General features: G+C 61.9%; 2 protein-coding genes across 11 annotated transcripts; one reads left to right on the top strand and one right to left on the bottom strand.

The window, feature by feature from the left end:
- The first annotated feature begins 1,015 nt into the window (after positions 1–1,015).
- On the top strand, positions 1,016–10,408 carry FSD1 (fibronectin type III and SPRY domain containing 1). 9 transcript variants are annotated; one of them, XM_059720032.1, is made up of 15 exons: positions 1,042–1,122; positions 2,202–2,259; positions 2,809–2,904; positions 3,224–3,355; positions 3,427–3,528; positions 5,625–5,647; positions 5,922–6,043; positions 6,200–6,409; positions 6,572–6,670; positions 6,987–7,146; positions 7,360–7,439; positions 7,599–7,759; positions 8,872–8,960; positions 9,707–9,845; positions 9,942–10,408. In XM_059720032.1, exons 2-14 carry the CDS (start codon positions 2,215–2,217, stop codon positions 9,810–9,812), a joined length of 1,425 nt encoding a protein of 474 aa, XP_059576015.1. In that variant the 5' UTR covers positions 1,042–1,122; positions 2,202–2,214; the 3' UTR covers positions 9,813–9,845; positions 9,942–10,408. The 9 variants fall into 9 exon arrangements, with proteins under 9 accessions (XP_006278736.1, XP_019350821.2, XP_059576013.1 ...); XM_059720029.1 differs by having other exon boundaries at positions 7,599–7,850; XM_059720031.1 differs by having other exon boundaries at positions 9,707–10,408.
- Positions 10,409–11,507: 1,099 nt separating this feature from the next.
- Positions 11,508–20,153, bottom strand: STAP2 (signal transducing adaptor family member 2). 2 transcript variants are annotated; one of them, XM_014604946.3, is made up of 13 exons: positions 19,985–20,153; positions 17,800–17,871; positions 17,130–17,258; positions 16,943–16,999; positions 16,291–16,442; positions 15,870–16,001; positions 15,612–15,681; positions 15,246–15,348; positions 14,772–14,864; positions 14,227–14,355; positions 13,952–13,987; positions 12,779–12,892; positions 11,508–12,540 (listed from the first exon to the last, which is right to left on the bottom strand). In XM_014604946.3, the coding sequence occupies exons 1-13, from the start codon at positions 20,084–20,086 to the stop codon at positions 12,482–12,484; spliced, it is 1,248 nt and encodes a 415-aa protein (XP_014460432.2). In that variant the 5' UTR covers positions 20,087–20,153; the 3' UTR covers positions 11,508–12,481. The 2 variants fall into 2 exon arrangements, with proteins under 2 accessions (XP_014460432.2, XP_006278735.2); XM_006278673.4 differs by having other exon boundaries at positions 14,227–14,358; positions 19,985–20,150.
- Between the last annotated feature and the right edge of the window lie 263 nt (positions 20,154–20,416).

Raw genomic sequence — 20,416 nt, 5'->3', positions numbered from 1 at the left:
CAGCTCGGCCAGGGCCAGAAGGAGGCTGCCCAGGAGGTCCTGGGCTTTGGTGGGGGCATGCACAGGGAGTGTATCAATAAAGAGGTGAGGGGCATATTGCAGCCAAAACCTCAGCAGGAGGTTGTGGAGGCGGCAGTCTGGTGCACTCCAGGTAGGCATGTGCCAGGGTCTCCCTCTGCTCGCAAAAGGGGGCAGGTGTCAGGGGTGTCCATAAACCGTGCCAGATACACATGCTCATGGCGATGGCTTTGTGGAAGTGGCACCAGCGGACATCCCCAGTGGCTTGTGGGATTAGGATGGTGTACGGGTGTGCCCACTGCGGACTGTGTGACACAGGGCACTGGGCAAGATGGACCCAGGGTGTGACCCAGTGCATGGCTGGGCTGATCGGAGGATGGGATGGGCTGGAGGACTGGGCCCAAGGAAACCTCATGAGGTTCAATAAAGACACGTGCAAAGTCCTGCCCTTAGGACAGAACTATCCCATGCACCGGGACGGGCTGCGGGTGACCTGGAGGGGACAGTGGATAATAAGATGGACGTGAGCCCACAGTGCGCCCTTTTGCCAAGTAGGCTGATGGCATCCTGGGCTGCACTGGTCGGACGGAGGGCAGCGCTTCTTCCCCTGTTCAGCACTGACGAGGCCACATCTGGAGGAGTCCTGTGTCGTGTTGAGCCCCGCTGCACACAGGATGCCGACACACCGGAGCCCAGCGGAGGGCAACAAAAGCGGTTCAGGGGCTGGGGCACAGGGCTGGCGGAGAGACCTGGGCTGGTTCAGTCTGCAGAAGAGACGCCCGAGGGGCTGAGCTCCCTGCGGGCTGCGCTGCAAAGAGCCAGGAGCCGCGGGCTCGGGCCGCAGGCAGGGCGACCCCCGCGGAACCGCCGCCGCCAGCCCGGCCGTGCCGCAGCCCCGGGCAGACAAAGCCCCGCTCGGAGAGACGCCCCCGCCCGCGGCCCCGGCCCGTTTCCCAGCCTGCCCGGGCGGCTGCGCAGTGCCGGGGCCGCAATCCGGGCCGGGCGGAGCCGCTCCCGCCGCGCCGTGCATGCGGGCCGGGCCGGGCGGGCAGCCGCGCCCCAGGCGCCCCCGGGCTGCACCGGCTCAGGATGGGGGACCAGAAGGTGAGGCCGGGACGGGGACGGGGACGGAGACGCGGATGGGGATGGGGATGCTCCTGCGGGGATGCAGCGCGCCGGGCCCGGGCACCTGGCTGCAGCATCCCGGCGTCCTGCGCTGCCTCCCGCCGACAACAAAGGAGGGGCAGCGCGGACCTGACCTGGCCGCACCGCCCCAGGCCCAGGGTGGGGTCCCCGCGGGCAGGAGCAGCCCCAGGGCACGGCAAACAGCCCCACACTTTAGGCCCCCCCCAATATTTCTTTGCGGGGGGAGGGGGAGTGAAGTTTTTCCAAGGAAGTGGCTCTATTTGCATTTTAACACTGGGCTGTTTCTCTAATCCCCCCCCCCCAAGATCATTAAAAAGATCCACGATGCAATGGTGGTGGGTTAATATTTACCTGAGTTACATACACCTTGCTGCTTGAAGTCGCAGATGTCCGACTTGCTTATCGGTCACCAAAATGAAGCCTCCAAGGGGTCCCAAAGGACTGTCTTGCCCAGGACCCCAATGACCCGAAGGCCACCGCTGCCGAGGGGCTCGGAGCATCTCGCGGCGCTGAAACCGGACTCCTGCGTTCGCTCCCTGGCTTTGCGAGGGCCTTGGAGCTGGATGCTGGCACTGGAGGCGGGTGGATGGGTTTGGGGGCAGGGAGCAAGGATCCAGGGTCAGGAGCCTCGTGACCTCGGGGTGGTAGGGCCCTGCCACGTGCCTCAGTTTCCCCACCTGTGCCCCTGCCCCCATTGGTAGGGAGTGACTCAGCGCTGTGGGCAGCAGCAGGGATTCGAGCGGTTGTTCTTAGTCGGTGATGCAGACCCCTGACGAGGGGCGTTGTGTCTGTGGCCGGGGGTAGGTTTTCAGCCAATGCAGCGCTGGTGGCAGGACTCGGCCCCGATCCTGCCGTGAGCCCTGTGTGGCCTCAGCCTGGCTGGAGCTGCTCTCTGTGTTTGCACTGCTGTAATATAAAGGCTAGGCAGCTCGGGGTCTGGTGTGCCAGGGACAGAGAGGCTAGCTGGACACGGCTGGCAAAATGGGGAAACCGAGGCAGAGAGGGAGGAAAGAGACTGATCCGGATCTGCCCCACAGGGCCAGTGCAGGGATGAGAACATCTCCTGGGTCTCCAGAGCATCAGCCAGGACCAAAGGTGACAATAGGCCAGAGTGTCAGCTGGTGCCCATTAGCTCCCCCGCCTGTGACCTGGGGAGATGGACACGTTTGCCAGGCTATAGGACAACACTAAGGCTTGGTATTTATGCAGCAGCTTCCACCTCTGGGGCTGTCAGCATTGGCTCACGGGCCCTTGTCACCCCCTCCCTACCCAGGAAGGCCGGGCCCATGACATGGGCATGGGACTCAGGGCAGAGAGAAGGAGCAGCATGGGGAGCAGGGAAGAGGGAGTGACATGGGGCATCTTAAGGCCTAAGGCGGGAGGACAAGGAGTCGGGGCTCCTGGGTTCCATCCCTGGCTCTGTACCGACTCACTTTGTGACCTTGGGTGAATCCCTTTGCTGCTCCATGCCTCGGTTTCCCTAGGAAGCTGGGACAGGCCGGGTTGGGGGGGCTGGACAGAGGCACTGAAGGAGCACATAGGCGCCAGGAGAGTGGGGCATTCGAGGCTGTCTGTGGAGGTCTCGGGGTTGGGCTGGGCCTGGCAGGGCTGGGCAGGCACTGACGGCATGGGTGCTTGGGGCAGGAGGCGCTGAGGAAGATCATCACCACACTGGCCGTGAAGAACGAGGAGATCCAAAACTTCATCTACGCCCTCAAGCAGATGCTGCAGAATGTGGAGGTAGCGCGGCCCTGCTGTCTCCCTGCCCTGGCCTGGGGCATGGGCCCGATGGCTCTACTTGCCCCTCGGCACTGGCACAGAAGCCCCCATTGCCTCCCCTTGCGGGACGGTGCTGCCCACCCCCAGCACTGTGACTACCCCGTCTTCTGCCAGTCCGGCCCCACAGTGCGGCCATCTACCTTGCTCCGCACTCCACTGCAGTGTTGGCATGAGGGCAACCTCGGCCCTGACCCACAGGTTGATTTCCCTCGGGGGTGGAGTTCCCTGCCAGCGGTGCCCCAGTCGCGCCCTCACAACTGCCCTCGTCTACCTCGGCCAGGCCAACTCCGTCAAGGTGCAGGAGGACCTGGAGGGTGAGTTCCAGACTCTCTACTCCCTGCTGGATGAGCTCAAGGAGAACATGCTCATGAAGATCAAGCAGGACCGGGCCAGCCGCACCTACGAGCTGCAGGTGAGACCCCTGCCCCAGCCCCGGCCCCCCGGCCCCCGTCGCTCGGGCTCCTCACTATCTCTGTCCCCCAGAACCAGCTGGCCGCCTGCACCAAGGCGCTGGAGAGCTCCGAGGAGCTGCTGGAGACAGCCAACCAGACGCTGCAGGGCGCTGAGAACCACGACTTCCATCAGGTGCGCCTGCCCTGCTGCGGGTGGGAGGAGATGGGGGGAGCTGTGCTGCTGGGAGCGGGGCACAGGAGGAGACGTGGCCCCTTCCTGACCACTGTGTGAGGGAGCTGGAGAGGGCAGCCCCTGCCCACATCTCCTATCCCATCTTTGGAGGCTCTGCACAGCATTCGAGCCTCCATTCCCCAGCCACAAGCCAATGCATTTGGGCTGCGGGTCTAGACGGGGACAGATTCCATGTCCAGGGGCTCATTAGGGGACCCCCCGCATGTGCGTACCAATGCAGCACTGCTGTGGGCAGAGCTAAGATGTCGAAAAAGGGGTGCAGATGGTGTGAAGAAATGCCCCATATAACAGCTCACGTTTTTCACCAGGTGAAAAAGAAAGCAGCTTTACTAATGTGCTGGGCCCTAGGGCTATATTATTCCATTTAAAATCAAAGCAAAAATGAATATGACCTCATTGGGATGGCTGCTCCTTTGCTAGATGATATGTTGAGTTTCCCGCTGTTGCAGGTCAGTGGTAGGATCTGTCCCTGCCATGTGGGTAACCTGGATTTGATTCTGGGATGCGCATGTAACTACAGCCATCGAGGCACCAAACATCCAAACTCTGTCTGGCCTTTGGTTTCTGCCTCGATGGTCTAAGGGGCGACAGAAAGTCTGGGCAGCCTCCACTCCTCCATACTTCTGCCTAGGCGTGTGCATTGAAGGTCTGGGTGACCTCTCCCACATGTACCATGATCCAGAAGGGCTGATGGTTACCTACTGCTACATTAAGTTTTAAAATCACAACAAAGTAGTGAAAGATCCTGTTTTTTTTAGCCTTATGCTCTTTAGAGTTCACTGCACATTTCTCATTCAGTTCTGTGAAAGAGTCTCACCTTCAGCATCTTGACAGTGCACCCAATGCTTCCCTGGCAGCCAGCTCCATGCTTGAGCTAGTGTTCACCTGAGCACAGGTTACCACTCCTGAGTTAAGCTTTTTAGCTAGAGCTAAAAGCAGCCTTTAGGGCTGTGAGGCAGGAGAGAGATGCTACTGGGAATGGCTAACAAGACATGGGCCCTGCAAAAGCAAGGATAGTTGATGAATCAGGACTGTTAAAAGGAGAGAGGGTCATATTGGCAGCTGAGATTAGCAGGAATCAGGTCTCTTATAGTGAGACAGGAGGTTGATGGACTTCCTCCTCCACGGTGCCTGAAGAGAAATGCTGCTGCCCTGCAAGGCAGTTGGTGTTAAAGCTTAGGTGGAGCAGAAATGGAGGGGATCTGCCCTTGGATGTGGCTCCGTAGGGTGCACAACACAAAGGGTGCACAAGGTTTGTGCTCTCCGAGGTGGCACCGAGGGCAGCTGTGCTGCAGGCTTCTCCTCCTTGCCTCCAGGGATGCCTGCCAGGCTGCTACAGCAACCCCCTGCTCCAGCCTCCCACAGCAGGTGCTATGGATGGAGACTGACACTTCACCTTCCCCGCCTTAGCACATGCCAGGGAGCAGGTTCCTTCCTGACCCGTCCTGGCTGCCCTGGAGCATGGTGGTGACTCAGCCTTGTTTCTGTGAAGGCTGCACTTTCCTGGGGACACCTCACTTGGCTCTTACTAAGCTGCTTGCCTCTGTGCTGTCCGGTGCCAGGGAGTCCTGCAGGTTAACACCACGAGGGATCAGACACCCCTGCCTTGGGGTGCGGAGGGGATGGCAGCTCTGGTGACAGCAACTTAGAGGCTGCTGGAAACGGGTCGGGCTGGAGGCCTGGGTGGGGCTCGAAGGAGAGAGAATCACTAATTGTTATCTAGCTGCTGGATGGGGCCTGTTGCTTTGTGGCTGGCTATGGAGATGGGAGTCGGGACTCCTGGGTTCTCTTCCTGCCTCTGCTGCTGACACAGGGATCGCACTTCACCCCTCTGTGCCTCAGTTTCCCCACAGGGGCCTTGCCTACCCTACAGGGGGGACTGGGGTTGTGTGGCTGAGCAGGTTCGCCTGTGACGGGGCTCGCTAGCAGCACAGGCTACGGCAGTGTGCAGGCACACCCAGCTCAGCCAGCCCCTTCTGACCCTCTCCTTCTCTCTGTCTTTTTGTCCTCCTTTCTCTCTCCTCTGTGCTTCGAAGGCTGCCAAGCAGATCAAGGATAGGTATGATCCTGCCTTCGCTGCCGGGTGCTGTGCTGTGCTGCACTGCTTACTAACCCAGCGTGGGCTGGTGTGTCTGTCCTCACCGCCCCAGCCCCTGGCTGGAGGAGCCTGGAGGGGAGGGAAGGGGTCTAGCTGTTGGAGGCTGATGCCAAGCCCTGTGGGTCCTGTGAGGGGGGCAGGCCCTGAATGCCCTGGAGGGGGGGAAGCCCTTTGCTGGGGATCACATGTGAGAGAGGGGCCCTTCTGACCCGTGTCCCCCCGCCCCTATCCCCAGTGTGACGATGGCCCCTGCCTTCCGGCTCTCACTCAAGGCCAAGGTGAGCGACAACATGAGCCACCTTATGGTGGACTTTGCCCAGGAGCGTCGCATGCTGCAGGCCCTCAAATTCCTCCCGGGTAAGTGGGCATCTCGCTGGGGCTGGCTGGAAGGGGTACCTGGTAGCCAGGCTAGGGTGGGGCTGGGGTTGGGAAGGACATGGGCCATGGCTGGGGGTAGAAGTGGGGGACAGGGCACAGGGCCATGACTTCATCCCCTCGTTTTCACACCCACAGTCCCCAGCGCCCCCGAGATCGACATGGCCGAGTCGCTGGTGGCCGACAACTGCGTGACACTGGTGTGGAAGATGCCGGATGAGGACAGCAAGATCGACCACTACGTGCTGGAGTATCGCAAGACCAACTTTGAAGGCCCCCCCCGCGTCAAAGAAGACCAGCCCTGGATGGTCATCGAGGGCATCAAGCAGACTGAGTACACCCTCTCCGGTGAGGGGCCGGGGGTGCCCAGAGGGAGCAGTGTGGCATGGGGCAGGGATGTTCCCAGGTCCTGCAGCCGGAGGCGCTGCAGGCTGGGCACTGGCTGTAGGGGCTGGCAAGGGGGGACCATGGGGCTCCCAGCAGCCCCCGTGACTCTGGGTGCCTCCACAGGGCTGAAGTTTGACATGAAGTACATGAATTTCCGCGTGAAGGCCTGTAACAAGGCCGTGGCAGGCGAGTTCTCTGAGCCAGTCACCTTAGAAACCCGAGGTGGGTCCTGGCAGGGATGCGGGGGGATGCTGAAGGGCTCTGTGCATGGGGTCCTGCTCTCATGGCAGCATAGCGGGATCCTCGGAGATGAAGGGTGGGAGAGGCTGCAGGGCTGGTTTGGGGCTCGGGGCTGGGAGAGGACCCCTCCCTGGGCTGGGGATGAGCTGGGATGGGAGCAGTTGTTAAGGGGGCATCCACATGGTTGGAGGTGCTGGGACAGAGGGGTGCAGTGGGGTGAGGGGAGCTGGAAGCCAGGGTCTCCCCAGGATGGGGGCAGAGGGGGGCCACCTGCGTCTGACTCCTGCTCCATCCCCAGCGTTCATGTTTCGCCTGGACGCCGGCACCTGCCACCAGAACCTGCGGGTGGAGGAGCTGAGCGTGGAGTGGGATGCCATGGGTGGCAAGGTGCAGGACATCAAGGCACGTGAGAAGGACAGCAAAGGCCGCACTGCATCGCCCGTCAACTCCCCTGCCAGGTAGCACCCGGGCCCCTTGCTGCACGGGGGCTCCGACCCAGGGAGCAACCTTCCTCGGGGCAGCTGGGAGCTGCCGTGATGTTTGCCCCCTGTCTGGGGGCTTGGGGTCTGGGTCCGATCCTTGAGGGGACCCGAGGGTTTTGGCCAACCGTTAGCGGGGAGCTGAGCAGGGCGACAAGGAAGGAGCTCAGCTGCTTGTTTGCCCGTCCACAGGTGCGTGCAATCTCCAAAGAGGATGCCCTCAGCACGCGGGGGCAGGGACCGTTTCACCGCTGAGTCCTACACCGTGCTGGGTAGGAGCCCATCTGGGGTGGGGAGGTCTCTGTGGTGGGATGTGGGGTCGGTGGCACCTTCATGGAGCAGGCGGCTATGGGGTCATCCGTTCTGGGGGCGAGGGGCCCTTGCTGGCCCCGGCTGAGAACACCCTGCTCGCTCCACCTGTGGCCCCATAGGTGATACCCTCATCGATGGGGCCGACCACTATTGGGAGGTGAAGTACGACCGGGACAGCAAGGCCTTCGGCGTGGGGGTGGCCTACCGCAGCCTGGGCAAGTTCGACCAGCTGGGCAAGACCTCCGCCTCCTGGTGCCTCCACCTCAACAACTGGCTGCAGGTCAGCTTCACCGCCAAGCACAACAACAAGGCCAAGGTGCTGGATGTGCCTGTGCCCGACTGCATCGGCGTCTACTGCAACTTCCACGAAGGTGCCAGGGTGGGAGGGGAGGGGGTGTCCCAGCTGAGGGGGATGTGTCCTGTTGTGTGTGGGGGGGAAGGGAACAAGCCCCGCTGTGTGTGTGCACATGTGTGGGTGTGCACATGTTCACATGCATGTTCATGCTTTCCTCTCGCTGGGTGGAGTGCACCTTGCTCTGTGTGCGCGCGCACGCACCTGCCTGTGGACACTTACTGAAGGGGACTGTGTCTTCCTCTTAGTGCGCGGTGAAGGGAACAAGCCCTGCTCTATCTGTGTGCATGTGTGGGTGTGCACATGTTCGTGTGCATGTGTGTGTCTGGAGGGAATCCATCCATCCTGTGTGTGTGTGTGTTCCTGCTTTCCCCTTGCTGGATGGAGTGCACCTTGCCGTGTGTGTGTGTGCATGCACAAGTGCCAATGGACACTAACTGAAGGGAACCAGGTCTTGCTCTGTGTGTGTGTGTGTGTGTGTGTGTGTGCTGCCTCCTGTGCTGCTTTCACACACATGTAAATGTGGCTTTCATGTGACAGGCCCTAAAGCCTCTTCCCTTCTGCAGTGGGGCTGGGGCAGACTCCTCCCTTTCCTCCCCATATAGGGGTCCCCCTCGTGGGTCAAGGGCACCTCAGTCTCCATGGCTGGTGCCACCTGGGCTGCCTTTCTGGCAGGTCCAGCAGGGCACCTTTGGCCTGGGAGGGAGCTAGTCCTGACTGGGGGCTCAGCTACACCCACAGTGCACAGAGTAGTGCAGGAGGCTGCTTGCACAAGTGCTCCTGGTGCAGGGATCACTCACAAGGGCTTTGCATGGACACATGCAGCTGCAGCAGCATGAGCCCCCAGGGCACGCGGACAGCCCCGGCGGGCGATGCTGCCCAGCCAACCCCAGCGTTCCTGCTCACACTGACTCAGCCTCAAACTGGGCTGCAGCAGTGACCTTGGCAGATCCCCCTCTGCGCTGTGCAGCTCTGAGGTAGCGGAGAGTGAGTGACATGCCACCCTCACACTGCCCCTGTCTTCCCCTCTCTGCCTGCAGGCTTCCTGTCCTTCTACAACGCAAAAACCAAGCAGCTGCTCCATACATTCAAGGCCAAATTTACCCAGCCCGTGCTTCCTGCTTTCATGGTAAGGCATTACTCACTGGATGGGGAGTTGGGGGAGGAACTGCTGTGGCTTCAGATGCTAGGGGAAGTGGCTTGGTGCCTACTGCTGTGGGGGGCAGCAGCAAAGCTGGTAGGATCAAGCAGTTGCAAGGTTTGTGCTTGCTCAGTAGCCCTTCCAGCAGTTGAGCAGTTAATCCAGCATCTCTCTTTGCTGGTGTGAGGTGTGGGGGGTCTGTCACTACCCCCTTCTCTTGTGCTGATTTAGTTGGCTGCAGCGGGGAGCTGAGCCCAAGGCATCTCTGTAACTCTCTAGGGTGCATCTAGCTGGCTGGCAGGGGTTGTCAGGGCACTGCTGTGGAGGAAGGTTGCAGCACCAGGGGGTCCACTTGTGTTGGAGCGGGCACAGCTCCCACGACAGTCTGGTAGTTTGGTGCTCAGCTCATTGTGGTGCACGGGACAAGGGCAAGCAGGGGGAAGGGAGCTGGGATACTGGATATCTGGGTTCAGACCCTACCCTTTGCTCCTTCTTGCCATAGCCTGGCTCTGTGCCTCAGTTTCCCCAGCTGTAGCATGGGAGGTAATCCTCCCCCTCCAGGACTTGGGGAGCATGTAACATGGTTGAATGGCATCCTTGCCTGTGTAGGGATGAGGGCAAGGGATGCCGCTGCCCAAACTTCCCAGCTGCAGCCCAGTCCCCTGCCCTGCCCCACGTCTGGTGGGGTAGGTACTGGGGGCCCTGCCGTCACCATGCCTGCGCTCTCCCCACAGGTCTGGTGCGGCAGCTTCCACGTGTACTCGGGGCTGCAGGTGCCCAGCTCTGTCAAAAGCCTCCAGAAGCGGAACAGCACCACCAGCAGCTCCAACGCCAGCCTGACCTAGACACCGCGGGACTGGGACCAGCGTCACGGTGGGACTGGGGCATTGCCTGGGTTCTCCCACCGCCCCCCCAGAACCAGCCTCTGGTGGGAAAGACACTCCATAACTTCTCCTCTCCCTGTCCCAGGAAGGGGCTGGCGCTGGGGGGGCAACGCCCCAGCACGGGGGCAGGAGAGGGCCGCGGCACCTATAGCTCTCTGAATGTATCCAGACTGACCCACCAGAGCCTGCCACCCCCCACCTCTGCCACACTTGCCTTTAAGAGCAGGGGACCACATGAGCCAGCCTTGTGCCAAAGCGGGCCGTCGACCAACCGCCTTGCCGTGACCCGGGAGCGGGAGCCTGGGCCGCTGGATGCAATGGGCAGGGCAGTTTTTTTCTGGCAGTCATACAACCCGACTCTTAAAGGTGACCCCCTGGCACACGGCTGCTCTTAGACCCCTTAGCCTCTCTCGTGACACGATGCTTTGGCCTTAATGATCGCTGTAGGTGTAGGCGCCTTGTTCCCCCTGCGTGGGCCAGGGGAGGGAATGGTGTTCGTGTGTCATGCTGCTCCCGGCTGGAAGTGACATTAAAGTATCTTTCTCCTCGCTGCCCGTGGCTGCGACTGCCTCTTCTCTGGTCTTCGCTTGGGGTCTGCTTATGCCCGTTGATGGGTTGGGGAGCTCTACACCTGGCTGCTGGACATCTAACCTCTCCCGTAACTCGGTAGAAAGCCTCTGTTGAAAAGATCCAAGCCCTCTCCTGCCCATCAGTGCCGTGCCGTGGTGCAGTCGCTTCCCCCAAGGGGCTAACCCGCTGGGGTGCCACACCGCATGGCTGGAGGGGCCACAACTCTGTGCACCACCGGTCCATTAAGCAACAATTAGCTCCTATGAATTAACAGCCACACTCCTTGGAGGGCAAAGGCCTGGCTTGGGGCTGGACAGTCTCTGAGCCAGGCTTGTGAAGAGGTGTGTAGGTGAGCAAGGGGGTCCAGACTGACCCAGCACCTCACCTCTGCCCCTGGGCAGGGCATGGCTGCCAGGCAGCAGTTTCCATAGCTGGTGCCGTGGAGGGCAGGTGGGGGCCAGTTCCTTTTGCAGAGGCCAGGAGCTGCCATGGACAACACAAGCCCTTGGCACTCGTGCTCTGGTTGAGGTCTGGGACTCAGGAGCCTGCACATCAGACCCCAAATGCATCTTCTCAGCCAGTGCAGGATGAAGTGGGGGACAGCTCCCCCCATGCAGGTGGCCTCTGTCTGCACCAAGCTCCTAGCTCATTGTCCCAGCCACCTCATGGCAAGATGTAGTAATAGCTACCATCAGCTGCTCCTGCTTTTGGTTAGTTTACACCGGTGTACAACACCTATGTGTCCTCCTGTTCTCCCTCCAGAGGGGTGCAAGGACCCCCCCAAGTCAGGAGGAGTGGGGAGGGGGAACAGGCCAGCCCCAAACTCTCAGGCACCTCCGTGGAGCACAAAGGGCCTGATGTGCATTGTCCTGCTGGGACACACGGCTGTTCTCAACCCCTGCTGAAAATAAATCAATCAGCTCCCCCCGCAGTACATCTCCCTGAGCCCCCACAACCCAAGCTCTTCTAAGAGGCGAGACCCAGGTACCCAGTCCCTGCCCCACACCCTGGTGCGCCCCTGCTCTGTCCATCCAGCCCCTGGCCCAGCCGTGAGCGGTCAGGGCTAGCAGTGATTCCAGGCGGAGGGGCCAAACGGTGCATTTATTAGCAATGCGTGCGAAGGGGCTGGTCCCAGTGAGCCCCAGCCCCAGGGTAGGTGCCCAGCTGGCCCTGGGCATCACGGGCCTGACCCTCAGCTGGTGTCACTCGCTGCTTTCCTTGCTCTGGCAGCAGCTGGGCCCATCAAGGGCAATACGGGTCCCAGGCAGGAGGCTGGGGTCCAGCTGCAGTATCCCTGCTCCTCCCTGAGTGCTCAAAACCCAGGCAGCCAAATCCTGGCCGGCAGGAGTCTGTGGTCCCTTTGCTCCTGGTGTGCAGCCCCAGTCCTGGACTCCCTCAACCCTCCTGGGGTCTCACACCATCTAAAGACTTTCTGCTCCCAGGGTCAGGGGTTCCCCCTCCTCTCCGTCCATCTGCTGCCCCACCCCCTGGCCCTCCCGCCCCTGTCACCTCCTGCACTCACACAACAGTGCTGCCCTTGTTCTCCAAGGTTATGCAAATGGGGCAGCAACAGCTCTGCAATGGGCTGAAACCCAGCATGCAAAGAACTGGGACCAGGCAAATGATCCCCAGCCCAGCTTCTGTCCTGCCTCCACCCCTGCCCTGGCTGCTGAGAAGTGGAATGGGGGTAACCCCAGCCAGGGACACCCGCACCCAGGGCTGGGGCCAGTCGGAGCCCATCAAGGATGGGTTGGCAGGGGGAGAGAGAAGGACCCCCTATGCAGTATTTGCCCTCCCCTGGCACCTGCTGGCCCTGACGCGCGCATGTGCACACACACACACTGAATTCAAGGGAGGGGTGCCAGGTGCCAGACCCCACATAGAGCAGACCAGGCCTAGGTCTTAACTGTGATGCATGAAGCAGCAGACATGGCAGCTTTGCCCTTGAAGCATCCCAACAAGGGGCAGGGGCAGCCAGGGAGAAGGGCTGAGGGGGGGGCAAGGGGCCTGGGGGGTGTGGGGGGTCGGGCAGGCACCAGAAGTCATTGTAGTTGCTCAGTCAGGGAGGATGGCACGTCGCTTCTGCAGCTTCTGCCTCAGCTCCTCCGACATGCCTGCAAGAGAGGAGGTGCTGCTGGACTGGGTGCAGAACCCACGCGTCCGGGTGTCTGTGCCCTTCCCTGGGTACCATCCTCAGCTTCTGCCCCCCCGCCCAGCCCCCTGCTCCAGCCTGCTCCCCTCCAGAGAAGAGATGAGAACCCAGGTGTCCTGGCCCCTAGGCACTGGCCGGGCTGCAAGGCCTAGGACAGCTGCTGGCCCCAGACAGGTCCCCCTCAGCCCAGAGGCTCTCACCTGCGGAGGGGCCAATGGGCACTGCACCCGGGTGGGGGAAGCTGCCGCCGTCCTTCCATGGTCTGGGAGCAACGCTGGGCTTGCTGGGCAGTGGTGCCCAGTACCTTCTGCTGTCTGGGAAGGGAGAGGGCAGGGGTCAGAGGGGCACACCCACCTGCTGCAAGAGCCACTTGCCTGCTCCGTGCCTCAGTTTCCCCCTACAGTCTCACAGGGGTCTGGGATGCCAGGGTCCTCACCGCGGGGGATCCAGCATGGCTCCCCCTTGTCCTCAGCTCCCGCCCATCCCTCCCTCCAGAAGCTCCCAGCTGCAGCCAGCTCTAGGTGTGCTGTTCCTCGACCTGCCCCTCAGCTCGCTTGGTCCTGGGTCTGGAGGGAGCAGAGGAAGGAGGCTGTGGATCAGTCAAGGGGCCCCAGGCTGGAGTTGGGATGGGGGAAGGGGTGGGAGAGCCTGGGGAGGGTGTGAGGCAGGTCCCCAACCCACTGGGGGGGAGCTGTACCTGGCCTGGGGGGGCTGCTGGACTGGGCAGGGGGGTCTTTGCCTGAGCTGCCCCCTTCCCAGATAACCCTTATGGTGCCTGCCTGCCTTTGTGTCCCATCTGCAGGAACAAAGGGGGGAGACTGGCTGCAGCAGCACTGCTCAGTGCCCCCCACTGCCATCCCCAGCGCCCGGGGCAGAGGGATCAAGCACAACTTGGGACCAACCACCCCGGGGTCAGACACAGTGGCCTGGAGGAGTCGGGGGCACCAAGCCCCCTGTGCTCTCCCCTCCCCATGCCTGGCAGCCCCCCTGATCCCTCTCTCCAGGGGGATGCTCCTCTCCTCTCTCATCAACATCCCCCTGCCCCAAGGCATGGCCAGGGGGCTTCCCTTCTCCCACCCCGAGCTCTGTCCGGTTGGGGGCAGCTCCTGGAGGACGCTTGCATAGGCCCAGGGGCCTTCTCCAGCCCCCATCCAGCGGCTGCAGTGCCAGGCTCCACCTTCACCGAAAGGGTGCTTGGGTGCAACCTTGCCTCTGAAGCCAGAGCCAAGGGCAGCCCTGGGCCTGTGGCAGGCTGACCCCTGGGCTGGTGGTGTGATGTGGCAGCAGGAAAGGCACAGCTGTGAGCATGCCCACGTGGTTGGCACCCCCCCCACCCCCCATGCACAGCCAGGCAGGATGCCTGGCTCACTCACCACTTGATGCATTCATCTGCTTGATCTCGGCCACTTCTGGAGAAGACAATAGTGTGAGCTGGGGGAGGGGGGCGAGCAGAACCGACACTAGCCCCAACCTCCTCCCCCTTCCCCACACGCTGGTACGTGGCCCCATCCCCCCGGCTTGTGCCCCATTCAGGAACAAATCGCTTGCCCTGCTAGCTCACGGGGGTTGAGAGAGACACCCCCAGCCCAGCCCTGAGACACCCCCAGGACAGCACCTCACCACGCCGAGGGCTGAGATCCCATCTAACCTTCGTCATTCACGTAGGTCTGGTCTTCATGTTGATCTTCGTACACAGAGTCTGGGGCTGGGACAGGGGGTAGAGGCTTTGCCACAGGGTTCTTGAACTGGGGGGGCATCACTGTGCCCCCTTTCGCACCTGCTGGGGAGCAGGGAGGGCACAAAGTTAGCACCATTTAGGGGAATACAACATGTAATAGGGAGGGGGACCTGCTGCGTGGCCGGCTGGAGCGCTCAGGCTCAGCCCCAGTGCACAGGTGTTTGGAGAGTGCAAGTGGCGTGCAGGAAGCACATGCGTCGAGGCGGGCTAGACCCAGCACAGCTCATGCCAGGTGTGACAGAGTGTGCAACAGGCAGAGAGGACACAAATGCACCCGCCAATAGTTCCGACAGCCAGTGGGGCACTGCTGCAGAGAAGCTTGCAGCACTGGCTTCCCAGCTGGCAGCAGCAGCCAGACCAGTGTAGGAGGGAAGAGGGCCGAATGGCCTGCACAGCTCCATGCCCAGGGGGCACCGAGGCCTTGAGCTGCACGTGAGTGCGGGTGTTGCGGTCACCTTTAGGAGCTCGGGCAGGGGTGCGATGTGGGATGCGGGGCGGAGGCGCTGTCCGGACACTCTCCCCATTCTCCTTGTCGGTGTCCACGAACTCTGCAGAGCAGATGAGAGACAGGAGGGCTGAGATGAGGGCACCATGCTGGACAGCAGGACAAGCATCTGGACCAGCCCCTGCCCCCAGGACAGGGGCCCAGCGCACAGCATAGCCAGGCCTCTCCCTCGAGATCTGGGCTGATTTCCAAACAGAGGAAAGGAGCTAAACCTTCACTGTTTTTCCGGGAAGGATCAGGCAGTTTCTCCCCAAATCACAGAGAGCCTGGTCCCAAAGCAGCAAGGTTTTGCCCTGTTCTAGGTCTGAGAGCAGGGGGAGAGGGGCTGGGGGCGTAGCTCAGCACCTCACAACGTGCATGGCACTGCCCTTGAGCCACACAATGCGTGGGCAGGGCCAGGGGGCACACACTTGTGCAAACCCACCTAACTCCTTGCAGTAATCCTGGTCCAGGCACAGGGGCACCAGCGTGTTCTTGGTGTTCGAGACGAAGTAATTCACCACGTCGGCCAGCGAGGAGCAGCGGTACTGGCGGGGTGGGCAAGAGGAGAGAGCCCGTCACCAGACTGCGCAGAAGGGATTCTCCTGCAACCCAGGTGCTTGGCGCCTGGGTCTTGGGGGTAGAAGGAGCCAGGTCCTACCCCACAAAGCCGGTCGGTGGCCTTGCTCCCCAGCTTCATGCATTGGAAGGGGTTGGTCTGCCAAGGCTGGCACCCTGCCCCTATCCCACACCCCTGCATGAGGCAGAGAAACAGCCCCCTTCCCCCTGTTGTTCCCCATGCCATGCTCACCGGCTGCTCCACATCGATGATGTAGTCCTGGTCCAGGCAGTTCACTTTGTAGTGCTTCATGAGCGGTGTGCTAGAGACAGTGCCCAGGTGAGCAGGCTCCACAACTCAGTGTCACTGCCCCAGGGTCACCAGCATCCTACCCCAGCCCCCAGCATGCTCAGGCCCAGTCACCCTGGTAGGAGGGAGTCTCAGCCCCACGCTCCCCACCCAGGACAGCCCCCTCCCCTGCGTGAGGGGGACCCAGGCCCGCACCCTCACCCGTTCAGTATCTGACGCGTGGTCACCGAGACGCTTTTCCCGTCACCCCCTGGGCGCAGCAGCAGGTTGCCGCAGTCCTGGTTCTTCTCCAGCAGGACCTGGGCCTCCGTCCGGGACACCTTGAAAAAGCACCTGGCAAGTGCGGGGCAAAGGAGACAACCCATTAAATGCCTGGGGGGCACATAGGGCACAGCAGGGGCTGGTGGCTTCAGGGATGTGGGTTCGAGCCCTGCTCTGGACTTGTGCTGAATTCCAGCTCCAGTTTGGCTGCAGGGACTGGGCACCTGGTTGTCGGGGCTGGACTCAGCAGTGGTCATGCGTGGGACCAGGCATGTCACCGCCTGGAGCACAGTTGGCCACAGAAACCTGCCACAGATGCAGACCCCCCAGCCCACAGCAACCCCCACCGCAGCACACTTACTCCGGCATCTCCTGCTCCATGGGACCCAGGCTGGACAGGGCGCTGCTCTCAGAAGGGCTAAGCTGGGCCTGTCGCTCCTGCTCCTTGGCAAGGGCTTCGGACATCATGTATAGGTGCCCAGGCAGCAAGGTCAGGTTAGAGGGCACCTTCATCTGCAGCGCAGAGACAACATGCTCCAAGTCCCTCCCAATGCAGCCGAAGCCCCTGACGGCCCTCGCTTGACACCCACTCTCTCTGCCATCCCTGGATCAGTCTCAGGAGGTGCCCAGGGCTGCCACATCTTGTTCCCGCTCAGCCAGCCAGGAGGGCAGGGCTCTAGGTGCCAGGGGGCAGCTGCTTCCCAGGGGTCAAGCTCTCTGCGAAGGGTAGCAGGTTTCATGGGGCCCAGAGGCATCCAGGGTGGGGAGAGGCCGAGCTAGACAACATGCATGTTGGCTAGGCATGTGGGCACATGTGCATGGAGTGTGTGGCTGCACAGGGGATGAAAGGAGGGGTGTGCAGCAGGTGTGCAAAGGGCTGGGTGTGCAAGAAGCATGCACGCATAGAGGAGCTATGCAAAGGGCATGGGCTCTGCCAGCAGAAGGGCACATGAGACTGGATGCGGCACGGCAGTGGGGCTGGCACACCTGGCTGGGGGTGCCTGGGGCCCTACCTCCATGATGGTAAAGATGAATCCTTTCCACATCTCCCGGGACTCCAGGTTCTCAGCCTGAAAAGCAACCACATCTCTGAGGACAGAGCCAGCAAGCACTGGCCACATACCCTCGGGGCTGGCTTTGCCCAGCCAGGACAGGGCAGCTGTGGCGACTGCACAGGGGCAGCGGCAGGAGGAGACGCACCTTCAGCTTCACCTCCTGGCCCCGCAGCTTCAGGCTGAGCCCCAGGCTCTCCTCACCACTCCAGGGGCCGCTCTGGGCACCAGCATCTGTCAGGGACTTGAAGCCATCCAGGTCTATCTTCTCCACTGGCTGCAAAGGGAACATGGCTCCAGGGAGGCCCAGGCACCGGCCCTGGAGGAGCTGCCTGCCTGGTGCCCCTCGGACAGGGTGGGAGTGATGACCCGACCTTGGTGCTGGGTTCCCGTCCAGCCCAGGACAGGGCTGACACAAGTGTGTGGGGTCTCAGGCCAGTGCCACACTCCTGCCACCCCAGCCACTGGCACGGAGCGGTCCCCTTTCTGCCTTCCCAGCCATGAGGCTGAGGGGTCAGTGGGCCTCTTGTCCATGGAGGGAGCAACCCCCCACTCCAGCCTATGGACTGGGACTATTTTTGAGACCGAATGGGTGCATGTCCTCCAAGACTCAGCTGCTTTCCATGGGCAAACCCTAACCCCCATGTGAGGGACCCTCCCAGGACTGGGCTGGAGACACCAGAGGGACATAGAGCAGGTGCTGGGAGCCCTCAGCTCTGTGCCCCCAGCAGAACTGATCCCTTCTGCTTTTTCCCCATAAGCGGCTTCCCCAACTCGGGTGCAGGGGCCGCTGTTGGGGGTGCCCAGCTCCTACATACCTGTATATCCCGAGCGTTGCGGTAGAAGTTCAGCGTGCGCCCCCGTAGCCCGGTCCAGTACCGCTTGTAGTCCTGAGGGCAAAGCACAGGGGCAAGAGAGCCTGGTACCGAGCCCCCCGGCAGTCACCCAGCCTGCGGGCACTGGTAACGGCTCTACAGATGTGCCCCTGGCCCATGGGCTCTTGCTCAGGCTTGGCCCAGAGCCCTGGGATCGGCTCTCCAGGGCATCTGTGGAAGAAAGGTGCCATCCTGCTCCTGGCCCAGCCCTGCTTTCTGCTACCCCCACTCCTGCCTGGGGGCACCTAGGTCTCTCTGGGGGCTACTCTGCTGGCACCATCTCCAGGTGGGATGTGGAGGCAGGAGCAGTGGGATGAGGCCTGCTGTGTCCCCTGGGACTCAGACGCGGGGAGGGGCTGGTTCCCTGGCTCCATGCAGCAGCTCCCAGACCCGAGGCGGCTCTGAGCCCCATGGGAAGGGGGGCAGCTATCATAGCCCAGCCACGCAGCCATGGGCATGTGGGGGGAGGAATGAAGGGTTCGATTGTTCTTGGCCTGCCGGCAACAGCTGAATGTTGTGACCCAAAATACAGGCCCTGCCACACTGCCCCTTGCACCGCTGGGCACCCAGCTCCCCCATGCCAGGAGCATGTAGACTTGGGCTCTAACATGGCATGACCATGCCATGACAGCTGCCCTCCGCCTGGCTGCATGCATGCCAACATCATGCTTGTCCTGGGGCTGAATCCTCCAGGAGGCGGTTACATGCCCTGGGACATCACAGGCACCAATGCACCCAAGCGGATGCTGTGCTTCTTAAGTGTCCTGGACACATGCGAGTCTGACACCCTGGTTTGACTATCTGGAGGGTGGGGGGAGAGGGAAACCTGAGGTCTCAGCTTGATGCTGCCACTGGTTTGATGCGTGCCCTGGGCAAGTCACTACCTGCCTTGGGCCTCAGTTTTCCCATCTGCAAGATGGAGCTAAAGCAGCCTCATTCCTCCGCCAGCCCCTGGGAGATGCAAGGGGGCAGGGCGGCGATTCTGTGTATAAGCTCTGCATAATTAGCATGCAATTAATAGGGGCCCTGGGCAGGGGCTGCCCACCCCAGCCCTCCGGGGCCACACAGACACCTCCCTTTTGTTCCCATCTCCCCCCAGGCACAGCCGTAGCCCCTGCCTGGCAGGGTTCATGCCTGGGGGTGAAGGCAAACAGAAACCCCATATACATTTAAGCCCCAGACTGCTTCCCCTAGACACCTGCAGGGGAATCTCAGACCCCCAGCCAGGCACAGAGGACCACCCCCCACCCCACCAGCCAGCCAGAGCAGGGGTAGGAACACAGCCTAGCCCAGGCCAACACACAGATGCCTTTATGGGCGCTGTGTTCCCATGTTTACCCTGAGCATTTCCATCTCCAGGACTGTCAATCCAGGGCCCAACTGCATCGAGCCCCGACCCGGGGATCTCAGAGCGCATCAGGGAGATCCCAAGAGAGCAGGGAGTCAGGCAAAGCAGGGCATTGAGGGCACCAGGGACATTGGCCTTGGAGGCACACGGGGAAGGGACCCCAGGCCCCCACGAGGGCAGCACAGCCCACAGGGATCTCTCCGGTTGCCCAGCTACCCTGGTCGAGCACGGGCTGAAGGAGCGTGAAGACCTGGGCAACATGCAGGGGTCTCACTGTGGATTTAATCTGACCCAGCTAAAGGGACAGGGGTGGGCAGATGCGTTCATACCAGGCTGATCAGACTGGGGGCAGGCACAAGCTGGGTCCGGTCGGTCCAGCCCCACGAGCCCTTTGCAAGCCAAGCCCGAGCAACTTCCTCTAAACAAACCCTGGGAAGCAGGACTGAGCTACAAGGACGGGGAGGTCCCAGCAAGCCATCCCAACCAGGGGGCACCGAGTCCCGGCCAGGGGCTGTGTAAGAGACCCAGTGGGGTCTTGGTGCCTCACAGCAAGCACCTCCAGGGGTGGATTCGTGCCCCGCAGAGAGGCAAATTCAATACGTTGCAGGATCAGGATTGAGGCCGGCACCAGGGGGGTGGGACCCAGGCTCTGGCTGCTCCCAGCCCTGGCACATGCTCCGGGGGTCTCTCCATGAAAGGACAGGGCATGACATGGGGGTGCTTGGGGAGACACCAGGCCTGCAGCCAAAGCATCGCCAGCCCCGGCAGGGACAGCCCTACCTTGTCGCGGGGTCCCTTCTTCTCCAGGAAGCCCTCGTAGTAGTGCTGGGGCAAGCCCTGCTTGGGCTTTAAGGCCCGTGACAGCTGCGGCGGCTGGGCCATGGTGCCCAGCGTGAAAACAGGGCACAGAGCAAATCCACAGAGCACAGGACCAGGAAGCGACGGGATAAATGCAGCAGGCCCTCCCATCGCTCACCTGATTGGGCCCAGGTGAGGGCCCAGGGAGCACAAACAACTCCCTGCCTCCACCCCTGGGCAGACAGGTGCCACCTCCCCCAGCGCCAGGGGTGAGGCCCCCGCTCCCCCTCCTGCCTCCAGCACCGTCGCCCCTGGGCCCCCTTGCTCTGGGGAGAGACAAGATCTCCCCATGCTTCAATTTACTGAGCACGGCCCCCACTCTGCCCAGTTTTGGCTGGGATGGGAGCCAGGCCC

Source organism: Alligator mississippiensis, chromosome 16, assembly GCF_030867095.1.
Source record: "Alligator mississippiensis isolate rAllMis1 chromosome 16, rAllMis1, whole genome shotgun sequence".
Taxonomy (NCBI): Eukaryota; Metazoa; Chordata; order Crocodylia; family Alligatoridae; genus Alligator; species Alligator mississippiensis.
Note: the sequence above shows the minus strand (reverse complement) of the source record. Positions and strands in the feature narration are given on the sequence as shown.